We start from the raw sequence: 26,429 nt of genomic DNA, 5'->3' as shown, positions 1-26,429 counted from the left end.
TCATCACTGAAACAAACTCGCTTGAGGAATGCTTTATCCTCTGAAAACTGTTACGGCATGTTGAGTGCAAGCTCTGTCCATTGTTGTTGTTGTTGTTGTTGTTGCAGTCTTCAGTCCAGAGACAGGTTTGATGCAGCTCTCCATGCTACTCTATCCTGTGCAGGCTTCTTCCTCCAAGTACCTACTGCAACCTACATCCTTCTGAATCTGCTTAGTGTATTTATCCCTTAGTCTTCCTCTATGATTTTTACCCTCCACGCTGCCCTCCAATACTAAATTGGTCATCCCTTGATGCCTCAGAACATGTCCTACCAACCGATCCCTTCTTCTAGTCAAGTTGTGCCACAAACTCCTCTTCTCCCCAATTCTATTCAATACCTCCTCACTAGGTATGTGATCTACCCATCTAATCTTCAGGATTCTTCTGTAGCACCACATTTTGAAGCATCTATTCTCTCCAGAATGAGATTTTCACTCTGCAGCGGAGTGTGCGCTGATATGAAACTTCCTGGCAGATTAAAACTGTGTGCCCGACCGAGACTCGAACTCGGGACCTTTGCCTTTCGCGGGCAAGTGTTCTACCATCTGAGCTACCGAAGCACGACTCACGCCCGGTACTCACAGCTTTACTTCTGCCAGTATCCGTCTCCTACCTTCCAAACTTTACAGAAGCTCTCCTGCGAAACTTGCAGAACTAGCACTCCTGAAAGAAAGGATATTGCGGAGACATGGCTTAGCCACAGGAAGTTTCATATCAGCGCACACTCCGCTGCAGAGTGAAAATCTCATTCTGGAAACATCCCCCAGGCTGTGGCTAAGCCATGTCTCCGCAATATCCTTTCTTTCAGGAGTGCTAGTTCTGCAAGTTTCGCAGGAGAGCTTCTGTAAAGTTTGGAAGGTAGGAGACGGATACTGGCAGAAGTAAAGCTGTGAGTACCGGGCGTGAGTCGTGCTTCAGTAGCTCAGATGGTAGAGCACTTGCCCGCGAAAGGCAAAGGTCCCGAGTTCGAGTCTCGGTCGGGCACACAGTTTTAATCTGCCAGGAAGTTTCATATCAGCGCACACTCCGCTGCAGAGTGAAAATCTCATTCTGGAAACATCCCCCAGGCTGTGGCTAAGCCATGTCTCCGCAATATCCTTTCTTTCAGGAGTGCTAGTTCTGCAAGTTTCGCAGGAGAGCTTCTGTAAAGTTTGGAGGTAGGAGACGGATACTGGCAGAAGTAAAGCTGTGAGTACCGGGCGTGAGTCGTGCTTCGGTAGCTCAGATGGTAGAGCACTTGCCCGCGAAAGGCAGAGGTCCCGAGTTCGAGTCTCGGTCGGGCACACAGTTTTAATCTGCCAGGAAGTTTCATCTATTCTCTTCTTGTCCAAACTATTTATCGTCTTCGTTTCACTTCCATACATGGCTACACTCCATACAAATACTTTCAGTAACAACTTCCTGACACTTAAAACAATACTCGATGTCAACAAATTTCCCTTCTTCAAAAACTTTTCTTGCCATTGCCAGTCTACATTTTATATCCTCTCTACTTCTACCATCATCAGTTATTTTGCTCTCCACATAGCAATACTCAATAACTACTTTAAGCGTCTCATTTCCTAATCTAATACCCATAGAATAACCAGATTTAATTCGACTACATTCCATTATCCTTGTTTTGCTTTCGTTGATGTTCATCTTATATGCTCCTTTCAAGACACTTTCCATTCCAGCTACACTTTCCATTCCAGCTGCTCTTCCAGGTCCTTTGCTGTCTCTGACAGAATTACAATGTCATCGGCGAACCTCAAAGTTTTTATTTCTTCTCAATGAATTTTAATACTTTCTCTGAATTTTTCTTTTGTTACCTTCACTGCTTGCTCAATATACAGTTTGAATAACATTGGGGAGAGGCTACAACCCTGTCTCACTCCTTTCCCAACCACTGCTTCCCTTTCATGTCCCTCGACTCTTATAACTGTCATCTGGTTTCTGTACAAATTTAAATAGCCTTTTGCTTCCTGTATTTTACCCCTGCCACCTTAGGAATTTGAAAAAGAGTATTCCAGTCAACATTGTCAAAAGCTTTCTCTAAGACTACAAATGCTAGAAACGTAGGTTTGCCTTTCCTTAATCTAGCTTCTAAGATAAGTCGTAGGGTCAGTATTGCTTCACATGTTCCAACATTTCTACGGAATCCAAACTGATCGTCCCCAAGGTCAGCTTCTACCAGTTTTTCCATTCAGCAGTAAAGAATTTGTGTTAGTGTTTTGCAGACGTCATTTATTAAACTGATAGTTTGCTAATTTTCACATCTGTCAACAGCTGCTTTCTTTGGGATTGGAATTATTATTGGTAATTTTCACATCTGTCAACACCTGCTTTCTTTGGGATTGGAATTATTATATTCTTCTTGAAGTCTGAGGGTATTTCGCCTGTCTCATACATCTTGCTCACCAGATGGTAGAGTTTTGTCAGGGCTGGCTCTCCCAAGGCTATCAGTAGAAGTAATGGAATGTTGTCTACTCCCGGGGCCTTGTTTTGGCTTAGGTCTTTCAGTACTCTGTCAAACTCTTCATGCAGTATCATATCTCCCATTTCATCTTCATCTACATCCTCTTCCATTTCCATAATATTGTCCTCAAGTACATCTATATACTCCTTCCACCTTTCTGCTTTCTCTTCTTTGCTTAGAACTGGGTTTCCATCTGAGCTCTTTTCCCAAAAGTCTCTCTAATTTTCCTGTACGCAGTATCTATCTTTCCCCTAGTGCGATATGCCTCTACATCCTTACATTTGTTGTCTAGCTATCCCTGTTTAGCCATTTTGCACTTCCTGTCAATCTCATTTTTGAGACGTTTGTATTCCTTTTTCCGTGCTTCATTTACTGCATTTTTATATTTTCTTCGTTCATCAATTAAATTCAATATCTCTTCTGTTACCCAAAGATTTCTACTAGCCCCCATATTTTTACCTACTTGATCCTCTGTTGTCTTCACTAGACCCTCATAGCTACCCATTCTTTTTCAACTGTATTTCTTTTCCCCAATCCTGACAATCATTCACTGATGTTCTCCCTGAAACACTCTACAACCTCTGGTTCTGTCAGTTTATCCAGATCTCATCTCCTTAAATTCCCACCTTTTTGCAGTTTCTTCAGTTTTAATCTACAGTTCATAACCACTAGATTGTGGTCAGAGTCCACATCTGCCCCTGGAAATGTCTTACCATTATATAATCTATCTGAAACCTTCGAGTATATCCAGGTCTCTTCCATGTATACAACCTTCTTTTATGATTCTTGAACTAAGTGTTAGCTATGATTAAGTTATGCTCTGAGCAAAATTCTACGAGGTGGCTTCCTCTTTCATTCCTTCCCCCAGTTCATATTCAGCTATTACTTTTCCTTCTCTTCAATTTCCTGCTATCGAATTCCAGTCCCCCATGACTATTAAATTTTCGTCTCCCTTCACTATCTGAATAATTTCTTTTATCACATCATACATTTCATCAATCTCTTCATCATCTGCAGAGCTAGTTGGCATATAAACTTGTACTACTGTGGGCTTTATGTCTATCTTGGCTACATTAATGCATTCAGCATGCTGATCGTAGTAACTTACCCACACTCCTTTTTCATTATTCTACAATAGTCCTATTTGATTTTGTATTTATAACCCTGTATTCACCTGACCAGAGGTCTTGTTCCTCCTGACACTGAATTTGACTAATTCCCACAATATCTAACTTTAACCTATCCATTTCCCTTTTTAAATTTTCTAACTTACCTACCCGATTAAGGGATCTGACATTCCATGCTCCGATCCGTAGAACACCAGTTTTCTTTCTCCTGATAACGATGTCCTCCTGAGTAGTCACCACCCAGAGATCCGAATGGGGGACTATTTTACCTCCGGAATATTTTACCCAAGAGGACGCCATCATCATTTAATCATACAGTAAAGCTGCATGCCCTCGGGAAAAATTGCGGCTGTAGTTTCCCTTTGCTTTCAGCCATTAGCAGTATAAGCTCAGCAAGGCCGTTTTGGTTTATGTTACAAGGCCAGATCGGTCAATCATCCAGACTGTTGCCCCTGCAATTTCTGTAAAGACTTGCCCCTCTTCACGAACTACACATTTGTCTGGCCTCTCAACAGGTACCCCTCCACTGTGGATGCACCTACAGCACGGCAATCTGTATTGCTGAGGCACACAAGCCTCCACACCCATGGCAAGGCTCTTTTATATCTAATGTATTTAAACTTTCTAGCATCAGCGTGAATGATACAATAATATATTTTGAAATGTTACCTCTTCATGTCTCATGATTCAAAAATGCAAAATGTTGAAATTAAACAATTACACCATGTAACAATTGCTGTACTGTTTATATTTTGAAATGTTACCTCTTCATGTCTCATGATTCAAAAATGCAAAATGTTGAAATTAAACAATTACACCATGTAACAATTGCTGTACTGTTTCCAATACCCTAATGTTACAAAATTACTATCGCTGTGTTAAAATATAAATAAAATTAATGGGTTTAATGTAATGTGACCAGATTTTTAGCACAAAATTCGGGACAATTAAGTTTCAAAACGAGGACATTACTGAGAGCAATGCCTGGCACATTATGGTAAAGCCAAAGACTAGCAAAAGTTAATGAACTGTAACATGACTGTGCAGTAGGTGTACGATGAACCTGAATTACAATTTTTATGTGGGGGGGGGAACGAAAAAACTATCATTCAAAATATCACTTCCAATAAATTTTACATGTTATTCGCCGGGGGAGGGGGGGGCAAGCACATAAAAACAAAGCCACACTTGATTTCGTACTGAAATTTCATTGAGATTCTGTACAAGAAAAAATCCAAACACAAAAATTTATCACACAGGAAAAAGAATGTTCGAAGTCCAGTAACTTTGCTTGAAGAAACTGTTCAATGAAAAAAATGTACTTAACAAAATTTGCTTTTGTTTTTCTTTCTTAGAATTTTAACAAATACCATGATCAACTTCATGGCAACTTCATGGGCTATAAGCAATCACATGTCCTTAATTTACAGCCACTGACTCTAGGGAAGGGAAGGGAAAGGGACAGTGCTTATAGACAAACACATGCCTCACCAGGATTCAACCTAGACCCATCTCAGAGGAATGATCAGACGCCAATTGCTTTGACCACTGTACCACTGGGGCAGCTAATAAAAGTTGTAGAACTTGTAGAAAATGCAAACATCATTTACTTATTTAAACACAGAAAAGTAGATGCTGAAACATATGAAATTTATTCCTCATTCTAAAAAAATTGCAATTACAACAGAAACGAAATAGTGCCACGGTTATCCAGACAACCTAGTCTGATGCTTTGGTATCCTTCCCATCAGTATAGCATAATTTCTGAATTCAAGGAAAAATTCGTTCACGCCAGAAAATAGTTCCATACAGCCATTTCATGTCAAGTATACACAGTGATTTTACTCCCTGTCTCAGATTTTCATGAAACTAGGCACAGAGGTAGCCTCTGTATAGATTAAGAAAAATAACCAATTTTATTAAAATACATTGCCCATATTTAAAATACGGCAATGTGAAGCTATCAAAAATCACCAGATAATGCCACTCCGCCTTGATTTCAAATCCCTGAAGCAACTCTCCTGATAACAGAGTTAAAATGATGGGAGAGGTGTCATTTTGCAGCATTACTTATGAGCTTTTGTAAGATACACAACACAATATGGGTTTGAAGTGAAATTAGTTTTGAAATTTAAATGAAAATTTTTATTTCATCAAAAAGTGTATTCCCAAAATTTTTTTGAAAAATGATACACAATGCTTCATACTTTTGTTAACTAATTCCGTAAATATGAAAGTGGGACCCTCATGGGTTCACACCTTTATAAAACTTCAAAAGTAAATATTTCACTAAAAATTAATGTTTGTAAAATTTATTGATATAAGCATAAATGTATGTAGCTTTATTCTTAACACATACACATTCAAATTTACTGTTAACACAGATATTTGAAATGTCACTTGCGAAACCACAAGCCAACAGTATGTAATTAAGGATTTCATAATCTTTTTAAATGCTTCACTTGTTTTCACAGTGTCATCCCCATGAATATGATATATTCTTCCTCTTGGTGTTAGTGGGTTCACTTTACAAACATCATTCACAAATACCATAGAATATCAAGTTTTGCAGGATATACAAAAGACAGTGATGGGCCCACTGGAAGAAGGAAAGTTAACTGACTTCATCAAGACCTACGTCTTTTGTTAACACTAAGCTAGCTACCATTTCTTGCCTTACATGGCAGTGACACATCCAAAAATATCTCTCATAGCCAGTTTTTGTGACTGTTTCACAGGAGAATCTGTTGTATTAACAGATTGACTAAAGCACTCTTCTATAAATCTTTCAGTTTCAATGTACTCTTCTTGTGTTGAAAATTCAAAGTGTACAGCTGGTCAAAATTTTGTTGCGGAGGAAGAATTTGGCTACCATAAAACTTGGTTTTGCTGCTAATCTCGTAACAGTGTACTGACACAATTGAAAGATTCTTTTCTGTCAGCAAAGGCAAATACATAATTGTGTTTCCATGTGAAAATTTCTATGGAAACAGAAGTTTATGAAATTATTTTCATTCTTGTATTGGTGTGCACTGTCAGCTGAAAAGTAATATGTCTTCTATATATCAGTTTGAAGTTGGTTTCTTATACATTGGACCTTTCTTTAAAAAAATTAAAAAATTTGAAAAAAAACTGTAGACTGCTATGGTGTTATGCTTTGAACAGTTAGAAATTATGACACAGTTCACACGCTGCTGTCTTCTCTCCTTTGTAATATTCTACAAAGGGTGCAATGTTGCGTCACTACCTGACCATTGGTAACTGTGCACCTCATATTCAGTCATGAATGTAAAATTCTCAGAGTAGACACATTTAACAACATAATCACCCTCATTCAGGTTTTCCCTAACTTCATTTAACAAAGAGCTTTGCTGCTTAGCATCAATGTTATCAATTTTTCAGAAAATAATTCAACAAACTCCAATGAGCTCCAGTGCATTGTTTCTAAGTTGCATCTGTCAACTGAAACCCACTGTCAAAAGGTGATATTTTCCACCATATTATTGTCAAATGCATTTTGTAGTGTACTTTTTCTTGGGTCACTTCCTGAGCAAGAACTACAGTTTCCTATAATATAATGAACTGATGGTGAATTGCTCAGTACTTCTGCCAAACAGTGTTTATAAGAGGCCAACTGTTATATTTTTAGCAGTCATATTAAAATAATCACCCATTGTAGTCACTAGGTACATTTTTAACATATTACAATTACTTTAGAAAAAAGTAAAAATTTATTTACGGGTAAATTATGTGTATTTCAGCTTAAGTATATAATTTTTACAAGAAATCATTTTGTTGTGAAATAAATATCACTGGTATTTTATAAATATGTGAATCCAAGACAGTCTCACTTTCATACTGAAGAAATTAGTTAACAATAAGTATAATGGGAGATTTACATTGTTGTGCCACTGGATGTTGCTGGTGGTGGAGGATGGGGGGACTATTGGAGACTGATGGTAGTTAAAAAGAGGGGCATCTTTTTCCAGGTCCTGCACATGGTGGCAAAACACCTGGCAACAACCTAGTTAGAAACACTCCATCTCAAAGTTATATTGTTATGGGATCCAACCTGTGGCATAATTAAAGGTCATTATGCAGTGTTATGAAGAGTGTGGTATACTTTGCAAGTCAGTTGATGCTAAAGGTAACTAATGAAGAAAAAGGGAGAAGAAGAGTAATAGTAGATTACCTGGTAAAGTAGCCAATTACATAATGATTAAACAAAACAAATGGACATCCAAAAAGAAACAGGAAATCATAAGAAAGATAGAGACTAAGAGTACAGAGCTAATAATAATTATCAAACCTCATCATTAGCAGAAGAAGATGGTGGTGTAAGCATCCAACATGTTACGCAAGAAGGTGTGTGGATCAATAATCATCGATTATTGGTAGCACTTTCAGATGAAGTAGTTCCAGATAAGTATGTATCAAATTAATTGGTACATGTAAGTGACTTAAAAGTATCCCATTAACCAGTGGGAAACATAATATTACTGTCCTACCTGAGCTGCAAGCTCTAAGTTTAGGTACTTAGTAGTAAACAGACACTGACTACAATGTGCGCATAGGTGGTGGTGTTAGTGGGTCTCTGTGCTCAAAGGGAGGTGCTGGTAATAAACTAAAAAAGGAGTCACAGTATCATACAGGACATGTTGTAGGAAATTCCTGTGTACTTAGCACTGGACATGCTTAAAGCAGGATCGAAAAATAGTGTTCTGTTAAAAATGTTTTATTCCTGTGAAACAAAATGGTTTAAGTAGTTAAAACTTCCGGGCTGAGAGGCCGTGGTCGACCACGGCCTCTCAGCCCGGAAGTTTTAACTACTGACGATGCCGGCCGTGAAAGCCTACACGCTATGAAAATGGTTTAACTACACTCTTGTAAGTTATAATTTACATAAGCTGTACATTCTAAAGCATTATGGGAGGTGGTCATGTCATGGATAATATGAAGTCTCAACTGTTTCACCATCTACTATTATAGAGATATAAAACTATCTTTGACTGAGCAGAATAAAAATAGCCAATTACCATATAATGCATAGCTCTTATAAAGGCAAATAATTTAAGGGAATGGCAATCAGCAGAAAGCACGCTAAACTTAAAAATTTTTATACATTTATGAGTAACATCTTAGCTATCAGTTATGAAATGAGTGGTTTTTGTGGTTTTGTTTACACGAGCAGAACAGCTGCAGAGTAGACACTTATTTTACATGAGCTTTGAAACCAACCTAATACTTGGGAGTGAACAGTCAAAGATGCATGTGTTGTTGTAAAATGTTCAGGGCTAGTACGAACCTCTTCTCTTCCCCCTTAAAGATAATCAGTGTGTCCATTAGCTAGCACTACATCATTTCAGCAATGTGTTTCGGCTTGCTTAGAGGATAAGCAGACTGTCTGTGTATCTCCAGTAGGTTGAATGGTAAATTCCAAACTTGAGGTATACTGTAATTAAAATAACTAAATTGTTCCTTTTCTGCAACACCAGTCACAGTTGTGTTGCGACCACCTGTAGTTATTATTTTTCAAGTAATGAAGCCAATGAATGATGACTGTTCTTGAGGAATTTCAAAATAGGTTTTACATGTGTTGTATGTGGAATTTTGCTTGCCTACCATCACACACACACACACACACACACACACACACACACACCCTTGCACATCAGTTTGATTGTTGTCTGAATTTTAATGCTGGAACTGAGAGCAATTTCATCATTTCCTACCAGTTCCTTGCCCCACTCGTCTGTTCAGTTCACAACAACTCCCATCCTTTCCTATTCATGTACACTCATCTGTCCAAGCAACCACTCTTTAGCAGTCAGTGTAACTATGGCCATGGAAATGTATGTTTCTGTGTCTTTGTGGAACAAGTGTCAGTATTACTATTAGAAAAAATGCAACCAGTTGTATGACCTTATGCATTGAACCACATATCATCTGCAAACAAATCATTGCCTTTCCTTATCTTTTGTTTCTTTCTAATCTGATATATATTTTATTGCCATAAATACTTAGTTCTGTAATCCTATACTCACTGATTTAGCTTTTAGTGGAGCTTGTAAATTGTAAATTAAGTCATGCATACCTTGCAGGAACAACATGTAATTTTATAATAAAGTTTATAACAACGAAAACAACCAATTATTGACAAAATAATTTAATTGGATATATAAAAAAATCTACTCACCAAGCAGCGGCAGGACACACACATAAAAGACAATTGCAATTGGCAACCTTTCGGAGCCTGTGGCTCCATCTTCAGGCAGAAGGCTTGAAGGGGAAGGAAGATGGGTGAGCAAAAGGACTGGAGAGGTCTAGGAAAAGGGGTAGATTTTGGGGATATCACTCAGAACTGAGGGTCAGGTGAGACTTTCCGTGTGAGATGAGAAGGAAAGACTCCCTTCTCATCCCATGCGGAAAGTTTCCCCTGACCCATGGTCCTGGGTGACTTTCACGAAATCTACCCCTTTTCCTAGACCTCTCCAGTTCTTTTCATCACCCCTCTTTCTTCCCCTTAAGCCTTCAGCCTGAAGAAGGAGCCACTGGCTCTGAAAGCTTACTATTACAACTGTCTTATGCATGCGTTCTGGTGCCGCTTGGTGAGTAGATTTTTTATCTATCCAATAAAATTATTTTATAATAAAGTTTGTATTATATAAACATGATTCTTTTACAATAGCACCAAATCTTCTTCTTGTTGTGGTCTTCAGTCCAAAGATTGATTTCATGTAGCTCTCCAAGTTAGTCTATCCTGTGATAGCCTCTTCATGTCTGTGTAACTACTGCAACCTATATCCACTTAAACCTTCATATTCCATTCAAACCATTGTCTTATTGTACAATTTTCACTCCCCTCCTCACTTTTCTCCACTGCCAAATTGTCAATTCCTTTTTACCTCTGGATGGACCCAGCCAACAGCCTCTTTCTTTTATTCAAATTGTGCCATAAATTTCTTTTCTCACCTCCTGAATACCATCATCTGATCTCGCCATCTAATCTTCAGCGTTATTCTGTAGTGCCATATTTCATAGACTTCTTTTCTCTTGTCTGAAATGTTTCTCACCCATCTTTCACTTCCACACAAGGTTACAGTTCACACAGAAATTTCTAAAAGGATTTCCTAACAGTTAAAGAATTATTTGATGATAACAAATTTATCTTTTTCAGTTTATATCATCTCAACTTCAGTCATCGTCACTTACTTCTCTGTCCAATTTACATCATTCATCAGCTCCTTTAGCATCTTTTTCTTCTATCTAATTCCCTTACCAGTACATAATGTGTGGTCCAAGATTCAACACTTTGTACAAAATGTATGTTATGTAATGACTGTCTCAAATAATTAACTTTTTCATAGCCTTATGCACGCCATGCACAACCGGGATAGACACAAGACAAGATTGAATGTTCACTTTTACAATACTAGGAACAAGCACTCTTTGAATATTCCATGGACTAGATTACAGAAATCTCTTGTGCATGGGAAGATTTCTTTTTAACAAATTACCAGATGGGATGAGGCATTTGAAAACTAATAAGTTTCAAAAGATCATAGAATCCTGCCTGAAAGAAAAGGTTTTCTATACTGTTGATGAATTTTCTTACTTCTAAATCAATCTGACTTCTGTTTAGACACGTTGGTTAATCAAATTTGCTGTACAAACACTACAATTTCTTTGCATTTTTATTTCTCTCCTTCACCTTTTCTCCTTCTTTTCCTTTATTACTTGCTCAATGAACAACCTGAATACATTAGGGATAGGCTACAAATCTATTTCATTCCTTTCTCAATTACTTTTTTCCTTTCATGTCCTCTGCCTCTTGTAACTGCTGTCTCGTTTCTGTAAAAATTGTACATAATCTTTCACTCCCTGTATATTTATCCCTTCTACTTTCAGAATATCAAAAAGTCTATTCCAATCACATTTGTCTTCTTCAGTCAGTGCTCTCAAGACAAGTTGTAAGGTCAGTATTGCTTCATATGTTCCTGCACTTCTCCACAACAAAACTGATCTCCACAGATCCTAGAGTTACAACTCTTCTTAAAGTATCTACTCCAGAAGCCTTGTTGCTACTTATAGATCTTTCAGTACTCTTGTCAAGTATCATATTTATCACCTGATATTCATTTACTTCCTCTTTTATATATGTAATATTGTCTGGAATTGAGTTATTTCCAGTTTACGACTTGTATATATTCTCCTTCCACCTCTCAGCCTTTATTGTTTTCCACGACGTTATTGATATTCATACAGCTGCTTCATTTCCCTATAAAAATTTATTTAATACAGTAATAGACAGTATCTATATTTTACATTGTCGTGTGTGCTTTTACAGCCTTGCATTTGTGCTATAGCATTCATTTCTGTCAATCTCATTTTTTTAGACATGTGCATTCTCTTTTGCCAGTTTCATTTGCTGCACTGTTATATTTTCTCCTTTCACCAATTAAATTCAGTATCTTGTGTTATCCAAGGATTTCTACTTTGTCTTTTTGCCTAGTTGATCATGTGTTGCTTACAACATTCAATTTCTCAAAACTATCCACTCCTCTCCTATTGTAATTCTTTTACCTGTTTTAGCCAATTGTTGCCTGATGCTCTATTTGAAACTTTCAATAGCCTCTGGTTTTTCAATTTATCCAGGTATTATCTCATTAATGTCACACCTTTGTTCAAAGTATCTTTTCTTCACATCACTAAATTTTTGATAATAACTCTTATTTTTTAAATTGTGTATAAAGCAATAACTCATTTTTAATTTCTGTGAAACTTCATGTTATTTAAAGCATCACATTTTTAGCTATTTCATCCACATAAGAGGACTGGACAAATTTTCAAAAGGAAAACAGTCATCAAGTAGCTGGCAAAAGAAACTTTTTCTTCTACTAAATACTGGACTTTCATCCAGTATTTTTAAGTTATGCTTTATGTTTGTGAGCATTAGAATAATACATGAATCAGTATTCCAGGATCTACATGCAAACACAGACTTGTGATACAAATTTGATGTATATATTTTGTATTTACCAATAGCAACATTATTACATATATAGTATTAACGAAACTTGCAGACTGAAATGAATACTAAAAGAAAAATCTTACTATTGTGTGCTCATGATGCAAATTACATTGGAAGCCTCCAAGTTACTGTGATGTCATAATGCTGTCATACTACTAAATGAACACAATGCAGAAGTACTGTACAACATTTTTAAAACATTGTCTTTACTCATATCCTTCTAAAAGCAGTAATAAAATTTTAAAACAATGTCAGAAATGACTTCATTGATAAACATGGATTTTACTGGACTGTTTCACTGCTTAATTCAGAGTAAAATCTAAAATTTTCTGAGTTGTTATTTTCTAGAAAACAAATGATACCAATCACATCTGTATCTTTAAAATTAATAGGAGTTCTTTCACCCTGACCACACAAGTAGTGGCTCCATTATGTTATTAAATCACTTAACAACTTATTCCTATTAGAATTGGAAACAGAAAATAACACAAGCCACAATTTGCTGTTAAGTCAAGCTACTTTTTATAAAATGAAATAAAATATAAACATTACAAACCCAGAATGTTAATTACTTCAACAGTTCTTTAATAAGTCATAAGGTTCAAAAGAATATGGCATTGCCAGCACATTGAAACAAATATGTCCCTGAGATTTCCAATTATTGCTGATTTAAAGTGTCATCCCATTTCATAAAATATCCACAGCATTATGACACTGCAGCTGACGACTTATATAACTACTGAACATTAAATTGTTACAAAACTTATCATTATATGAAATAAAAGCAATACTTAGTGTAATAACAGGAACTTAACCAATTCTCTTTACACTTTATTACTTCTCCTCACTAATTTCTTTAAACTTTCCTTTTTATGAAAGGCAGTAATTTCTAACTATTTTGTTCAAAATAATATTTCAGATTCGTGTCTTTTTTAATTTAAATTTTAAAGGAAAAGTATTTTTAAAAAACTATTTTTATTCGCTTGAAAGGCATTCAGTTGATATTGAGGAACATAAAAATAATAAATAATCAATAATGTCAAAAGACGAAACACTTACACATACAGAGCTATAGAGATACAATTTGCTCACTGACATCGAATATATATGAGTCTTAAAAATATCTTCAGTGGAAATACAAATATACAGTCTATAGTTGTACATTGTTGCTGTGGTAGCGTTAGTAACCTAATCTGGCAGAGGATTTGAGAACTCGCAAAAAGCATGATCTTTAACTATGCTGCAACAATATTTCTAAACACACTTGAGACTGGACTGTAAGCATGACAGGAAAAAAGAGAGGAAAATAAAGATATTTCAATTTCACTAATTTCTTTTTATTATTTCTCAAGGTTCCTCAATTGATAATATCATCAAATTCAAAATAATGTTTTCACATCTCCCAACTCAAGACAAATGGTAGGAATTTATTAAATAAATCTTTACAATATTATTAGACTCAGATTAGCACTGCAGTAATTTGAAAAGATTTTACAAACACATGAATGACTTATATTTTCTAAAATAATCATTGTGTTGCACACACAATGCTCCCTTTAGCTTTGATTCATACCCTTGGTATGAATCCCAGTTAGATTTGAAACTAAAAGTCTACTCCCAGTCCTGACTCATTTATTATTTGAATTTTTAAATGTAAGTAACTTTGATAAATGTGCTCTAAATACCTTGCATAAAATGTGAAAACTAATCCGTATGTGTTTGCTGATGTTACTGCAACTATTTGTTTAAAAGTATGGAACTGTACCTAACATCTCCTCTACATGGTGAGAAGCAATCTATTCTTTTCATAATATTGTCATTATTCCACTAAACTAAATATTGGCGCACACTCACATTTTACACAAGTTATGTAAGGCTTCTTGTATTTATAAATTCAAATAGTGACATAAATATTAAGCTACTAAAACCAGGTATATAATGAAAATGAAGGGTCATCAGCTATTTTTCAAAGTAGTAGATTAGGTTTTTGTGACATATTCGTCTCATGTTAATGTATACATTGACTCATACCACATTCCCAAAGGCTCTCCCTCTTGACAAGACTTACAGAACACGGTAAATGACTGACAATGGAGCTATATGCATGAAAAATGCTGTACTAATGAACTGAAGTTCATAGTACGTTAGACAATAATGTTATATAAAACCTTGTTACATATTTCAAAAAATCATAACTCAACCAATTACTGCTTATGAAGTAACACAATGATTATTTTAGTAAATGCAAGTCATTCACATGTTCATGACATCTTTCCAAATTATTACAATGCTAATACGAGATGATGTGAAAAAATACTATGAATTTGAGGACTCTACTAATTGAGGACTTCTGAGGAATAATAAGCAAATTCAATCTAGAATGAGATTTTCACTCTGCAGCAGAGTGTGCGCTGATATGAGACTTCCGGGCAGATTAAAACTGTGTGCCTGACCGAGACTAGAATTCGGGACCTTTGCCTTTCGCGGGCAAGTGCTCTACCATCTGAGCTACCCAATCACGACTCACGCTCTGTCGTCACAGCTTTACTTCTGCCAGTACCTTGTCTCCTACCTTCCAAACTTTACAGAAGCTCTCCTGCAAACCTTGCAGAACTAGCACTCCTGAAAGAAAGGATATTGCGGAGAGCACCTGTGTAAAGTTGGAAGGTAGGAGACGAGGTACTGGCAGAAGTAAAGCTGTGAGGAGGGGGCACGAGTCATGCTTGGGTAGATCAGATGGTAGAGCACTTGCCCGTGAAAGGCAAAGGTCCTGAATTCGAGCCTCGGTGTGGCACACAGTTTTAATCTGCCAGGGCCAGGAAGTTTCAAATTCAATCTAGTTAGCAACAAACGATGATAATTTGTTTGTTATTGTTATATATACACTTCAGACTCAAGTGTGTTAACAAATATTATTAAAAACTAGATAAAACACTGAATTTTCAACTGTTGTCTCAAATTAAAATACAGGGTGAACCAGAACCCCACTGACAAAACTGTTAAGGTTGTTCAGGAGTATTATCTGAGTATTTTGGCATATAAAAACCTCTGAAATTTTGTCAGTGGTGTCTTGGTTCACCCTGTCTATCTGACATGTTACCTTAACAGTGCAATCTCAAAAATACTGAACAACTTGAATACTGCTACATATATAAGGTACCAATTCTTCCACAGGGAAGAAATGCCAGTTTTTTTATCACAGTTTTCTTCAGTCCATCATCAACGTATTCTGAATTAACATTCAGAAGTACTGATATGAGGGCATGTAAATGTTGTTGTTCAGTTCATACCCTGAAACAAGGCAAGCCTCAATGAGAAAACAGAATATAGTTTTTTTTTAATCTAAGAGATATAGTGGAATCTAATCTTTTGTATCTTATAATTCCAATCTTGACACTATATAACAGATTAGTTAGCTAGTTAGTTTGTTTCATGTTCCATGGATCGTTTGAATGACAAATTGTAATGATATGAAATGAGTCATTTTACACTGACATCACAAATTAATTAATAAATATGGCTGCTACATGCTGAACATATACAAAATTGTTAATACACAGATGTGAATTAGTAATTCCTACTCACAATCTTTTACACATTAAAATAACAAAAATTCCTCTATGAAATAGAAAGAGTTGTCAGAAAGAACTTTTTTTCAAATTTTTCTTCACATCTTTCAGACATTTTATATCAATGGGTAAGTTATCAAAACTTTTGGTTACAGCACTGCGCGCCCCGTTTTGTGCTTTAGACGATCTTAATTTGGAGTAATGAGGGTAATTTTTTCTTCTGGTATTTTAATTGTGTACAATGTTGTTCCTTTCGAAATGCAGAGGATTATTTACAACAAACTTCATGAGGGAATAAATATCCTGTGTGAAGTGGTAGTCAGAATGCCTAATACCTTAAACCAGGCTGTTCCAACTGAGCTCCAGCGAGCCGCAGCGCTCACTACAGCGGCTCGGAGCCCGCGTGCAGAGGGAAAGCGAACTCACTGCCCCCTGGCCGCATGTAGCCACAACTGACGCAATAATCAGTGTTCAATGACAGCTATGACTAGCCACAGGAGCCCTGTACCTCTATTGGAAGATACCTTTCTGTTCATTGCCGGGGATGGTCATCCGCAGTGTCTTGTATGTCAAAGTATTTAATTCTGCGAAGAGATACGATACAGACAACGACATTATACACGTCTTCACGCGGCGCTCTACGATCAGGTATGCGTTGCACGCATAGAACTGGTAGCCAGGCTTAAGAACGACATACCAGGAGACGTTAGTTTAAAAACGGTTTCGTAGTACGGAGGATATCAAAACATGCAACATAGTTCGTGTTCTGTAATGCGTTTATAATTTTCAGGTGAATGAGAGCAGAGAATACACAACTGAATCTGCAATTCGAGCAAGAAGCTAATGTGCCTTTCCATTATGCCTGTCTGCCTCAACGTATCAAATTGTGATACAATAAATTTGAAGCAACAGTCTGAAAATCCAACTCATTACAAATTGTAAATGCAACAATACTTTTCAAAATCTTGATTGTTCCACAAATAAATATCTGGGCACCGTAGCCTATGCAGTCGGTGTTAACCAGGTTATATACCTTCAAAGTTCAGTGCTGTACTTCCAATCAAAAAATTTCTGAAAGTTTATTAAAAATTGAAATAATTCAGAATGTGTGTCCAACCTTTTATTTTGAGTGTAGCTACCACTGCACACTAATGAGACCTAGACAATTTTTTGATTAATATATCAACAAATTAAAGGAAAAGATGGATTGCTACTTACACTGAAGACGGTACCTTAATTAGAAGAAAGGCACAAGTGACAGAAACTTACACATTAGCTTCAGGCCACAGCCTTCATCAGAAAAAGGAACATGCACCTATTCATTCACACACACACACACACACACACACACACACACACACACACACACACACACACACACACTCTCTCTCTCAAACACACACACACAAAAAACCACCATCCCTGGAAGCTCGATGACATTCTGGTCCAAGCTGCTGGAAATTGTGGTCATATGTGTCTAAGGTGTGCTTGCTTGTGTGAATGAATGTATAAGTGTTTCTTTTTCCGATGAAGGCTGTGGTGGAATGCTAATTTCTAAGCACCTTTTAGTTGAACCTGTCTGCAACTTAAAGGGTCATTTTTACAATAAGTAGCAATTTATCATTTCCTTACATTGTTAAAAGTCAAGTATTAATAGTTTGAATTGTATATTCCACTACGTCATTTAATTTTTCATGTTAAAACTTTGTTCTGAACATGCAGCACAACATGAAGTCACAAATTTTCATAGTTAAAAATAATATCATAGTTGGAATATCAGGAGCACTATATAGCTGATGTCAGCTGGGATTGTTTGTGTGCGAGACTGACATTCTAATGACAGTTTTTTAAGATCCAGGCAATAAGTACACCAGTAAAGACATTGGAAAGTAAACTTTATGTGAAAATTTAGTCAATGAACCATGTGTGCTACCTGACATAAAATCACAATTACTGGACCAAACTGAAACTGCAACAATGTGTGGCGCAAAAGATAAGTACTATTTTTACAGTTTCATTGTGTTTCTGAGCAGTGACTGTAAGATTTTGTTTTATTGAACTGAAAAATTGCACAAACATTATTAAAAAGGAACCAATTTCAAATTATGTGATGGGGGAGGATTTAGGCTATGTGCAAACTTCTGATTGTGAAAACTATAGAATAAGGTTGTAAGAAGGTCAACAAAACTGACAAACCTAACAGTAAAATCACTGATACAAAATAAGAGTTGAGCCTTTGTGTGACTGAAACAGGTAATAAAATAAAAAACTTAATGACAATGAATTGAAATGTGGGTTAAGTAATAAAATTGAATTAGGTAGTGAAATAAATGAAACTAATAATAAAATGGATATAATAATAAATGGAACCAACCTGATGACAAGCTATTGCTGGTGATAGATTAGCGAAAATCTGAAATGTTAAATAACAGTGTTGAAATTGCAGAATTAAAGGAGGAACTCAACAAATTAAAATACATGGTAGAATTGGAGCAAAAACAGCTCTTTGGTTGGGTGGCTGTAACTGGGTGTAAAATTGTAAATGAAACTGAAAACATCACAGACAATTTTGAAGTAGTTCATACTATCATGAAACAAGAAAATCAACTTTTTAAATCGGGAGGGCATCAAAATAAACAGAATCTCAATGAGAAAATTGAAACTTTTAATATAAAACAAATAATCAGACTTCTGTTAATAAAACTACATTTACAGATGTAAAGAGATTAGTTACTAGTAATTTAGATGGATGAAAAGAGTTATGTATTAACATTAGTAAGAAACTTGTTTAACGACAGGAAAATACTGCTGCAAAAAGTTTTGAGAGGAATTGTGGTGGTGTGTGAGCTAAAAAACCTATAAAAACCTTTCCTGAAGATTTGATTAAACAAAACATTGTTGTGACGATTTTGTAAGCGAAATCATCGATAAATTTAAAATTAAATTTGTAAAGACATTTTTGAATGGTGAAGCACTTTCATGGGCAAGCCACAATGCTAGTTTAGATATGTCTTTTTAGTGAATTCGAAAAAAGTTTCTAAACAAATATTTTTAATGTAAATACAGGTTCTTAAAATAAGATTACCAGGAAAAGCGCAGTTTAATTTATGGACATGATGACTCCACTGAGCAACTTTTTAAATATGCTCACAAGTTAAACAGAGCCTTGGAGAAATACGTGAGGGTGAATTTGGCAGTTATCAGCAATGGGAGGTGATCTGCGTGGAACTGAATTAGATTACTAATGGAGGAAATCATAAAAGAAGACACGCAAGAAATTACAGAAATGGATATCAGAGAGCTGAAAACAGAAGATATTTTATTTTTTCCAGTTTCTGCCACAGTTACCTTCATAACCTTTTATCTGTGGTGAATAATTTTAGATTACATTGTCCATTCTCAAACCATAGCGTTCGTTGTAAATGTTAATCTGCATTACCACATATATGTAATAGCCATAACTGGTGCTCTTATCATGTATAAAATAGTATTATAATCTTTCTGTAGTTACTGAATCTTGTACAAGCATTACTATTTTATACATATATAAGAATCCCAATTATGGCTAATGCAAATGTGTGCACAGGTGGAAATGTAAATTAATGTTTGAGTGGCAACAATGTAGTCCGTAATCACTACAAATAAAAATTTGTCAATGCAACTGTGACAGAAATCACAATAAATTAAACTATTAATCTAAGTCGCTGATCCTCACTCTTACATTATGTTGTACTTCATAAAGAAGATATTTTCATTGGAGTGAAAGGAGGATGAATGTGAACATAGCAAGTTTGAAAACACAGGTAGGAAACAGGAGAGAATTAATATAACCCAAGATAAGAGAATATCAGATAACTGTGGAATGTTCAGGGAAACTGATGGTCAACCCATTGGCAGCCTGTCTGTCTGGGGCACAGAATGTGAATTGAAATCGGGCTACCAGTTTCAAGAAAGGGTTCCAGGGGAAAAGAAATTCAAGGTCTTATGGGCAACATAACTGAGGGGCATGATGTATATGTTCTGTAAGCAGTGCAGCTCAAAAATTTCTGTGGTCAGTCAAGAAATAAAGTATCAAAAATGAAAGAAGTTTCAAGAATAATTTTGATAAGATTAGTATAAATAAGTTCATGAGTAATGAGGGAGCAGAAATTAACAATAACCATAATGGTTCTGATGTTACTGGAGAGTCTGATGACTATTTATTTATTTGGGAAAGGGAGTGAGATTTTATCATAATAGTAAGGCGACTGATGATGAAACATCAATGAAGATAACAATGAAGATAGTTCAGAAACTAGGTTGTGGAGATACATGAGAATCAGATTTTGCTAGTCAACATTAGAAAATTAATAACCATAAGTGAGCATAAAATGAAGTGTGAGAATAAATTCTGAGAGTAGTTTGGAATAACTGTAATGGCAATAACAGTAGAAGCAGAGCTAGTTTACAAAAAGTCGGTGAGATGATGATTCCAGTTTGGTGGGAAGAAGTGAAAAATAAGTTAAATGATGGGGGGAAGGGGGTAATGATGTTTCCCTTAATGGTATGCCTATGGGTGCAATATAGTTACCACAATGTAGCAATGTGCAATGATGTCAGCATGCGCAGTAGCCACACACTGGTTTTGCATGGTGGGGGAAAATGCTGGCTCAGATCTGTAGTGACTGCCTCTACATTCATATAACCTGTCTGACTCTGTTAAGAAAACACTGAGTATATTGCATACACAAGTATAAGGCTCATGCAAATCACCCTGTTCATTTGAAAACTGTACCTCATGTGATATTATGAGTATACATTGGCATGCCTTGAAACAAAGAGTTGGAGATGGGGAAGGGAAGAAATTCACAAAGATTAATTGCAATATTAGTGTGTTGACCAGGAAGCTAGATCATTTACAAACAGGAAACGTTCAAAGAAGATGCTATAAGGGAAATTGATGATTATGATAGATATGCCATTCATTGATCAAAGTATTAATTCCACAATATAACTAATGAATGCTCATTGTTCAGAGAAATATGACAGAAATGTGAAAATTATACATAATAAAGGAAGACATTGAAGAAGTTATGAATTTTTAAATTTTCCCAGTGAATTGTTCATTCAAACAAATTTGGGCCAATCAGTCAGCCATCGTTTAATACATTTCACGATATTTCAAGCACCTACTAATCATCCTCATGTGAGACTGACAAAGATGTCCTCGGTTCCACAACACACAGCGTGCTGTACACATTCCATGCATGTGTCAAAATTTCCAGTAGCAGCACTGTCATGGGTGGCAGGCCCAAATCGGTTGGGTTGGATTGGGTTGGGTTGGGTTGGGTTGGGTTGGGTTGGGTTGGGTTGGGTTGGGTTGGGTTGGGTTGGGTTGGGTTGGGTTGGGTTGGGTTGGGTTGGGTTGGGTTGGGTTGGGTGGGGTGGGGTGGGGTGGGGTGGGGTCAGGGGGGGGGGGGGGCGGCAAAGTGGGGTATTGACCCCTGGCAATAATTTCATAGGGTGCCAAATTCATATTCTTGGAGGGGGGGGGGGGGGGGGAACACCCTTGTTTCATAAAGCACCTAGCTTCCATCGCACGTTGGTCTATCGATTATTCTTACAATTTTGAAACACATCCCAATTGCAGTTTTAAACATTTCTGAACGCATTCTAAGACGATTTCTCAATTAATCATGAATTGATTTTTGAATGTATACATAGCATATGTGACGTCTCTGCCAGGGGAACCCCTATTGCACCTAGACATAAAAAAAAAACATTCCCACAGACAAAAGGGGGCAGGGCTATACAAGCTCAGCCCAATAAACCTGGCTGAGTGAATGCCAATCGCTGTTTGTTTATGTGGTCGATTGGGTGTGTGAATGATCAGTGTTGTTATAATTATATACATACATTCAGACTACCAGAATGGAAGTAAATGACTAACAGGAGTAACAGGTAAGAAAGGTTACATAATATCTTCTCAGTGTCTCGAAGAAAATGAAATTCAACAGAAAGGGCCAGTTGTATAGTCCCCAGTTAGCAGCCGCTTAAGTTCTTTTCACGGAATAGTGCAGAAATTGCGTTTTACGAACACATAATAACGCCTAACCAGAGAACAAATGCAGGATAACTGAACATGTGATTCTGGCAGGGTTAGTAAGTTTTTACAATGGCAGGAATAGTTACAGAATTAGCAGCAAGACTTTGTTAGTTAGAACAAGAAAGGAGAAGAAACAGGAACATTGGACAAATTATTTGGAAGAATATGATGATTCCAAATTGATATAAAAATTTCATACTACTACTTTTTGATCTCATGCTTGAGAAACTAGAGCATATGAACTGATCAAAATTACTAATTGTTTTAGTGACAAGTATGTAACTAACATTTATTTATTCTAAGCTAAGGCCATTTATTGTCTACATTTTGATAATAAAGGAGGAAATTTAAAAAAAAAACTTACATTAATCATCGTCTTAACTACATTTTTTGCTTCCCACGGTTGTCATTTGTGGTATCACTATTTTTAGTCATCACCATCATCATTCTAATAGTACATAGTGGAACTTAAATATTGTCACAAATAAGGGTGTTCCAAAATGAATCTATGGGTTTTAATGCTTTGTAGCACGTTTTACATTCACCTTCCAATTACAAATAATACACCAAATAAAAGAGAAACACAAACTGTTTTTCTTGCAATTATTCAGTGGGAGGCGAGTTGTTCCGAAACCTTGATCAATGTGTCAGAAATAACTGTTGCAATAGCACTGTTTCTAAAATCAGATAGATCAGCTGGTATCGGAGGCACATACACATGATCGCATAAGATCATGTGTGAATGTGGAGGTCATGCATAAAATGCTGTGTCAACCGGTCCCTTGTGCCCAAACCACCTGTCAGATACAACGCCGTTTAAGCAGTTGCGTACTGAGTTATGCCAGTGAGGCAGAGCACCATCTTGCTCCCAAATAAAGATGTGTTGTTCAGCTTCTTCCCATTGAGGCACAGGGCATAGCCATAGCACATCAAGATAAGAAACATTGGTTATAGTTAATTCGCCAAAAAAGAAAGGCCCATAAAATTTCGATGGGGATATTTCTTGGGGCTAAGCATGAAAGCCTCACACTTGTTCAACACATTTTTCAATCACTCTTTGTCATTCCAAACTCTTCCCATTGTGCACAGGTGTACAAACAAAACTGTTTCAGTTGGTCTTTCATTTGGTGTATTCATCGTTAACTGTAAGTTGAATGTAGTACATGCTACAATGCTTTAAAGCCGATATATTCTTTTTGAAACACCCTGTATTTGGCTATTTCTTGGTAATATGTTGTAATTACTGAGATTGCAGTTTTCCAAATACCTACTGGATTTTGCTTCTATACTGACATGAGAATGTTAAAACATCTCTTGCTACCAAACATATTGTCTGCTTGCTGTTATCTTACTGGCTGTGTAGAACCAGTAGCTGACACATATCTTTTATTCCTGTCACACCTTCTGGTGAGTATTGACAATATTGCTACACAAATCACCCGAGTACGCCACTGACCTCTACCTAGACTTTTGCCGCCAATCTACAGTATAAGTGTGGTAGATGTTCATAGAAAGATATTCATCCCACTTCTCAGCCAATCCTGGTACCACTATTGTTCCTCCAATCTTTCTGTAGTACTGTGCTTTAGCAACTGTGGAAGATGGACTGAAATATCTTGTACGGTGTGGGTCATATGTAAAAACTGCAACTAGTACACAAATAAAAGATTGCAGTCACGATTCAGCCCAATTCTCAATCTTTTCCTTGTCCTGTGATCTAGTGACGTCTGTTGGTACCATACTCCGCATAAAATTACTTTTTGATTGACAGATTGCAGTGGCGGGGGGGTTATGTGGGGTGTTTCCAGCCAACAACGTAAGACAATGCTCTGCATGTAAGCACAAAACAGTGAGTATGTGGGCCTCAAGAAAGAACTATGATCATTAGCGCCTGACCCCTACCACTAATTTCATTCATTAACAAAGTAATTTTAATCAGAGTATACCTCCATCCTCCCCCCATGAACCATGGACCTTGCCGTTGGTGGGGAGGCTTGCGTGCCTCAGCGATACAGATGGCCGTACCGTAGGTGCAACCACAACGGAGGGGTATCTGTTGAGAGGCCAGACAAACGTGTGGTTCCTGAAGAGGGGCAGCAGCCTTTTCAGTAGTTGCAGGGGCAACAGTCTGGATGATTGACTGATCTGGCCTTGCAACATTAACCAAAACGGCCTTGCTGTGCTGGTACTGCGAACGGCTGAAAGCAAGGGGAAACTACAGCCGTAATTTTTCCCGAGGACATGCAGCTTTACTGTATGATTAAATGATGATGGCATCCTCTTGGGTAAAATATTCCGGAGGTAAAATAGTCCCCCATTCGGATCTCCGGGCGGGGACTACTCAGGAGGATGTCGTTATCAGGAGAAAGAAAACTGGCGTTCTACGGATCGGAGTGTGGAATGGCAGATCCCTTAATCGGGCAGGTAGGTTAGAAAATTTAAAAAGGGAAATGGATAGGTTAAAGTTAGATATAGTGGGAATTAGTGAAGTTCGGTGGCAGGAGGAACAAGACTTCTGGTCAGGTGACTACAGGGTTATAAACACAAAATCAAATAGGGGTAATGCAGGAGTAGGTTTAATAATGAATAGGAAAATAGGAATGCGGGTAAGCTACTACAAACAGCATAGTGAACGCATTATTGTGGCCAAGATAGATGCGAAGCCCACACCTACTACAGTAGTACAAGTTTATATGCCAACTAGCTCTGCAGATGATGAAGAAATTGAAGAAATGTACGATGAAATAAAAGAAATTATTCAGATAGTGAAGGAAGACGAAAATTTAATAGTAATGGGTGACTGGAATTCGAGTGTAGGAAAAGGGAGAGAAGGAAACATAGTAGGTGAATATGGATTGGGGCTAAGAAATGAAAGAGGAAGCCGCCTAGTAGAATTTTGCACAGAGCACAACTTAATCATAGCTAACACTTGGTTTAAGAATCATGAAAGAAGGTTGTATACGTGGAAGAACCCTGGAGATACTAAAAGGTATCAGATAGATTATATAATGGTAAGACAGAGATTTACGAACCAGGTTTTAAGTTGTAAGACATTTCCAGGGGCAGATGTGGACTCTGACCACAATCTATTGGTTTGACCTGTAGATTAAAAATGAAGAAACTGCAAAAATGTGGGAAGTTAAGGAGATGGGACCTGGATAAACTGAAAGAACCAGGGGTTGTACAGAGTTTCAGAGAGAGCATAAGGGAACAATTGACAGGAATAGGGGAAAGAAATACAGTAGAAGAAGAATGGGTAGCTCTGAGGGATGTAGTAGTGAAGGCAGCAGAGGATAAAGTAGGTACAAAGACGAGGGCTGCTAGAAATCCTTGGGTAACAGAAGAAATATTGAATTTAATTGATGAAAGGAGAAAATATAACAATGCAGTAAATGAAGCAGGCAAAAAGGAATACAAATGTCTCAAAAATGAGATCGACAGGAAGTGCAAAATGGCTAAACAGGGATGGCTTGGGGACAAATGTAAGGATGTAGAAGCTTATCTCACTAGGGGTAAGATAGATACTGCCTACAGGAAAATTAAAGAGACCTTTGGAGAGAAGAGAACCACGTGTATGAATATCAAGAGCTCAGATGGCAGCCCAGTTCTAAGCAAAGAAGGGAAGGCAGAAAGGTGGAAGGAGTATATAGAAGGTTTATACAAGGGCGATGTACTTGAGGACAATATTATGGAAATAGAAGAGGATGTAGATGAAGACGAAATGGGAGATACGATACTGCGTGAAGAGTTTGACAGAGCACTGAAAGACCTGAGTCGAAACAAGGCCCCCGGAGTAGACAACATTCCATTAGAACTACTGACGGCCTTGGGAGAGCCAGTCATGACAAAACTCTACCAGCTGGTGAGCAAGATGTATGAGACAGGCGAAATACCCTCAGACTTCAAGAAGAATATAATAATTCCAATCCCAAAGAAAGCAGGTGCTGATAGATGTGAAAATTACCGAACTATCAGTTTAATAAGCCACGGCTGCAAAATACTAACGCAAATTCTTTACAGACGAATGGAAAAACTGGTAGATGCAGACCTCGGGGAAGATCAGTTTGGATTCCGTCCAAATGTTGGAACACGTGAGGCAATACTGACCTTACGACTTAT

At 37.1% G+C, this 26,429-nt stretch overlaps 1 protein-coding gene across 1 annotated transcript in view; it reads right to left on the bottom strand.

The window, feature by feature from the left end:
• Positions 1 to 12,650: 12,650 nt before the first annotated feature.
• Positions 12,651 to 26,429, bottom strand: part of LOC126267762 (probable RNA-binding protein 46) — a 158,853-nt gene continuing 145,074 nt past the window's right edge. The window contains exon 7 of the mRNA XM_049973065.1: positions 12,651 to 15,947. Coding sequence (XP_049829022.1) covers positions 15,898 to 15,947 — 50 coding nt within the window. The 3' untranslated portion in view covers positions 12,651 to 15,897. The remainder of the gene's footprint in view (positions 15,948 to 26,429) is intronic.

This window comes from Schistocerca gregaria, chromosome 4 (genome assembly GCF_023897955.1).
Source record: "Schistocerca gregaria isolate iqSchGreg1 chromosome 4, iqSchGreg1.2, whole genome shotgun sequence".
NCBI lineage: Eukaryota > Metazoa > Arthropoda > Insecta > Orthoptera > Acrididae > Schistocerca > Schistocerca gregaria.
Note: the sequence above shows the minus strand (reverse complement) of the source record. Positions and strands in the feature narration are given on the sequence as shown.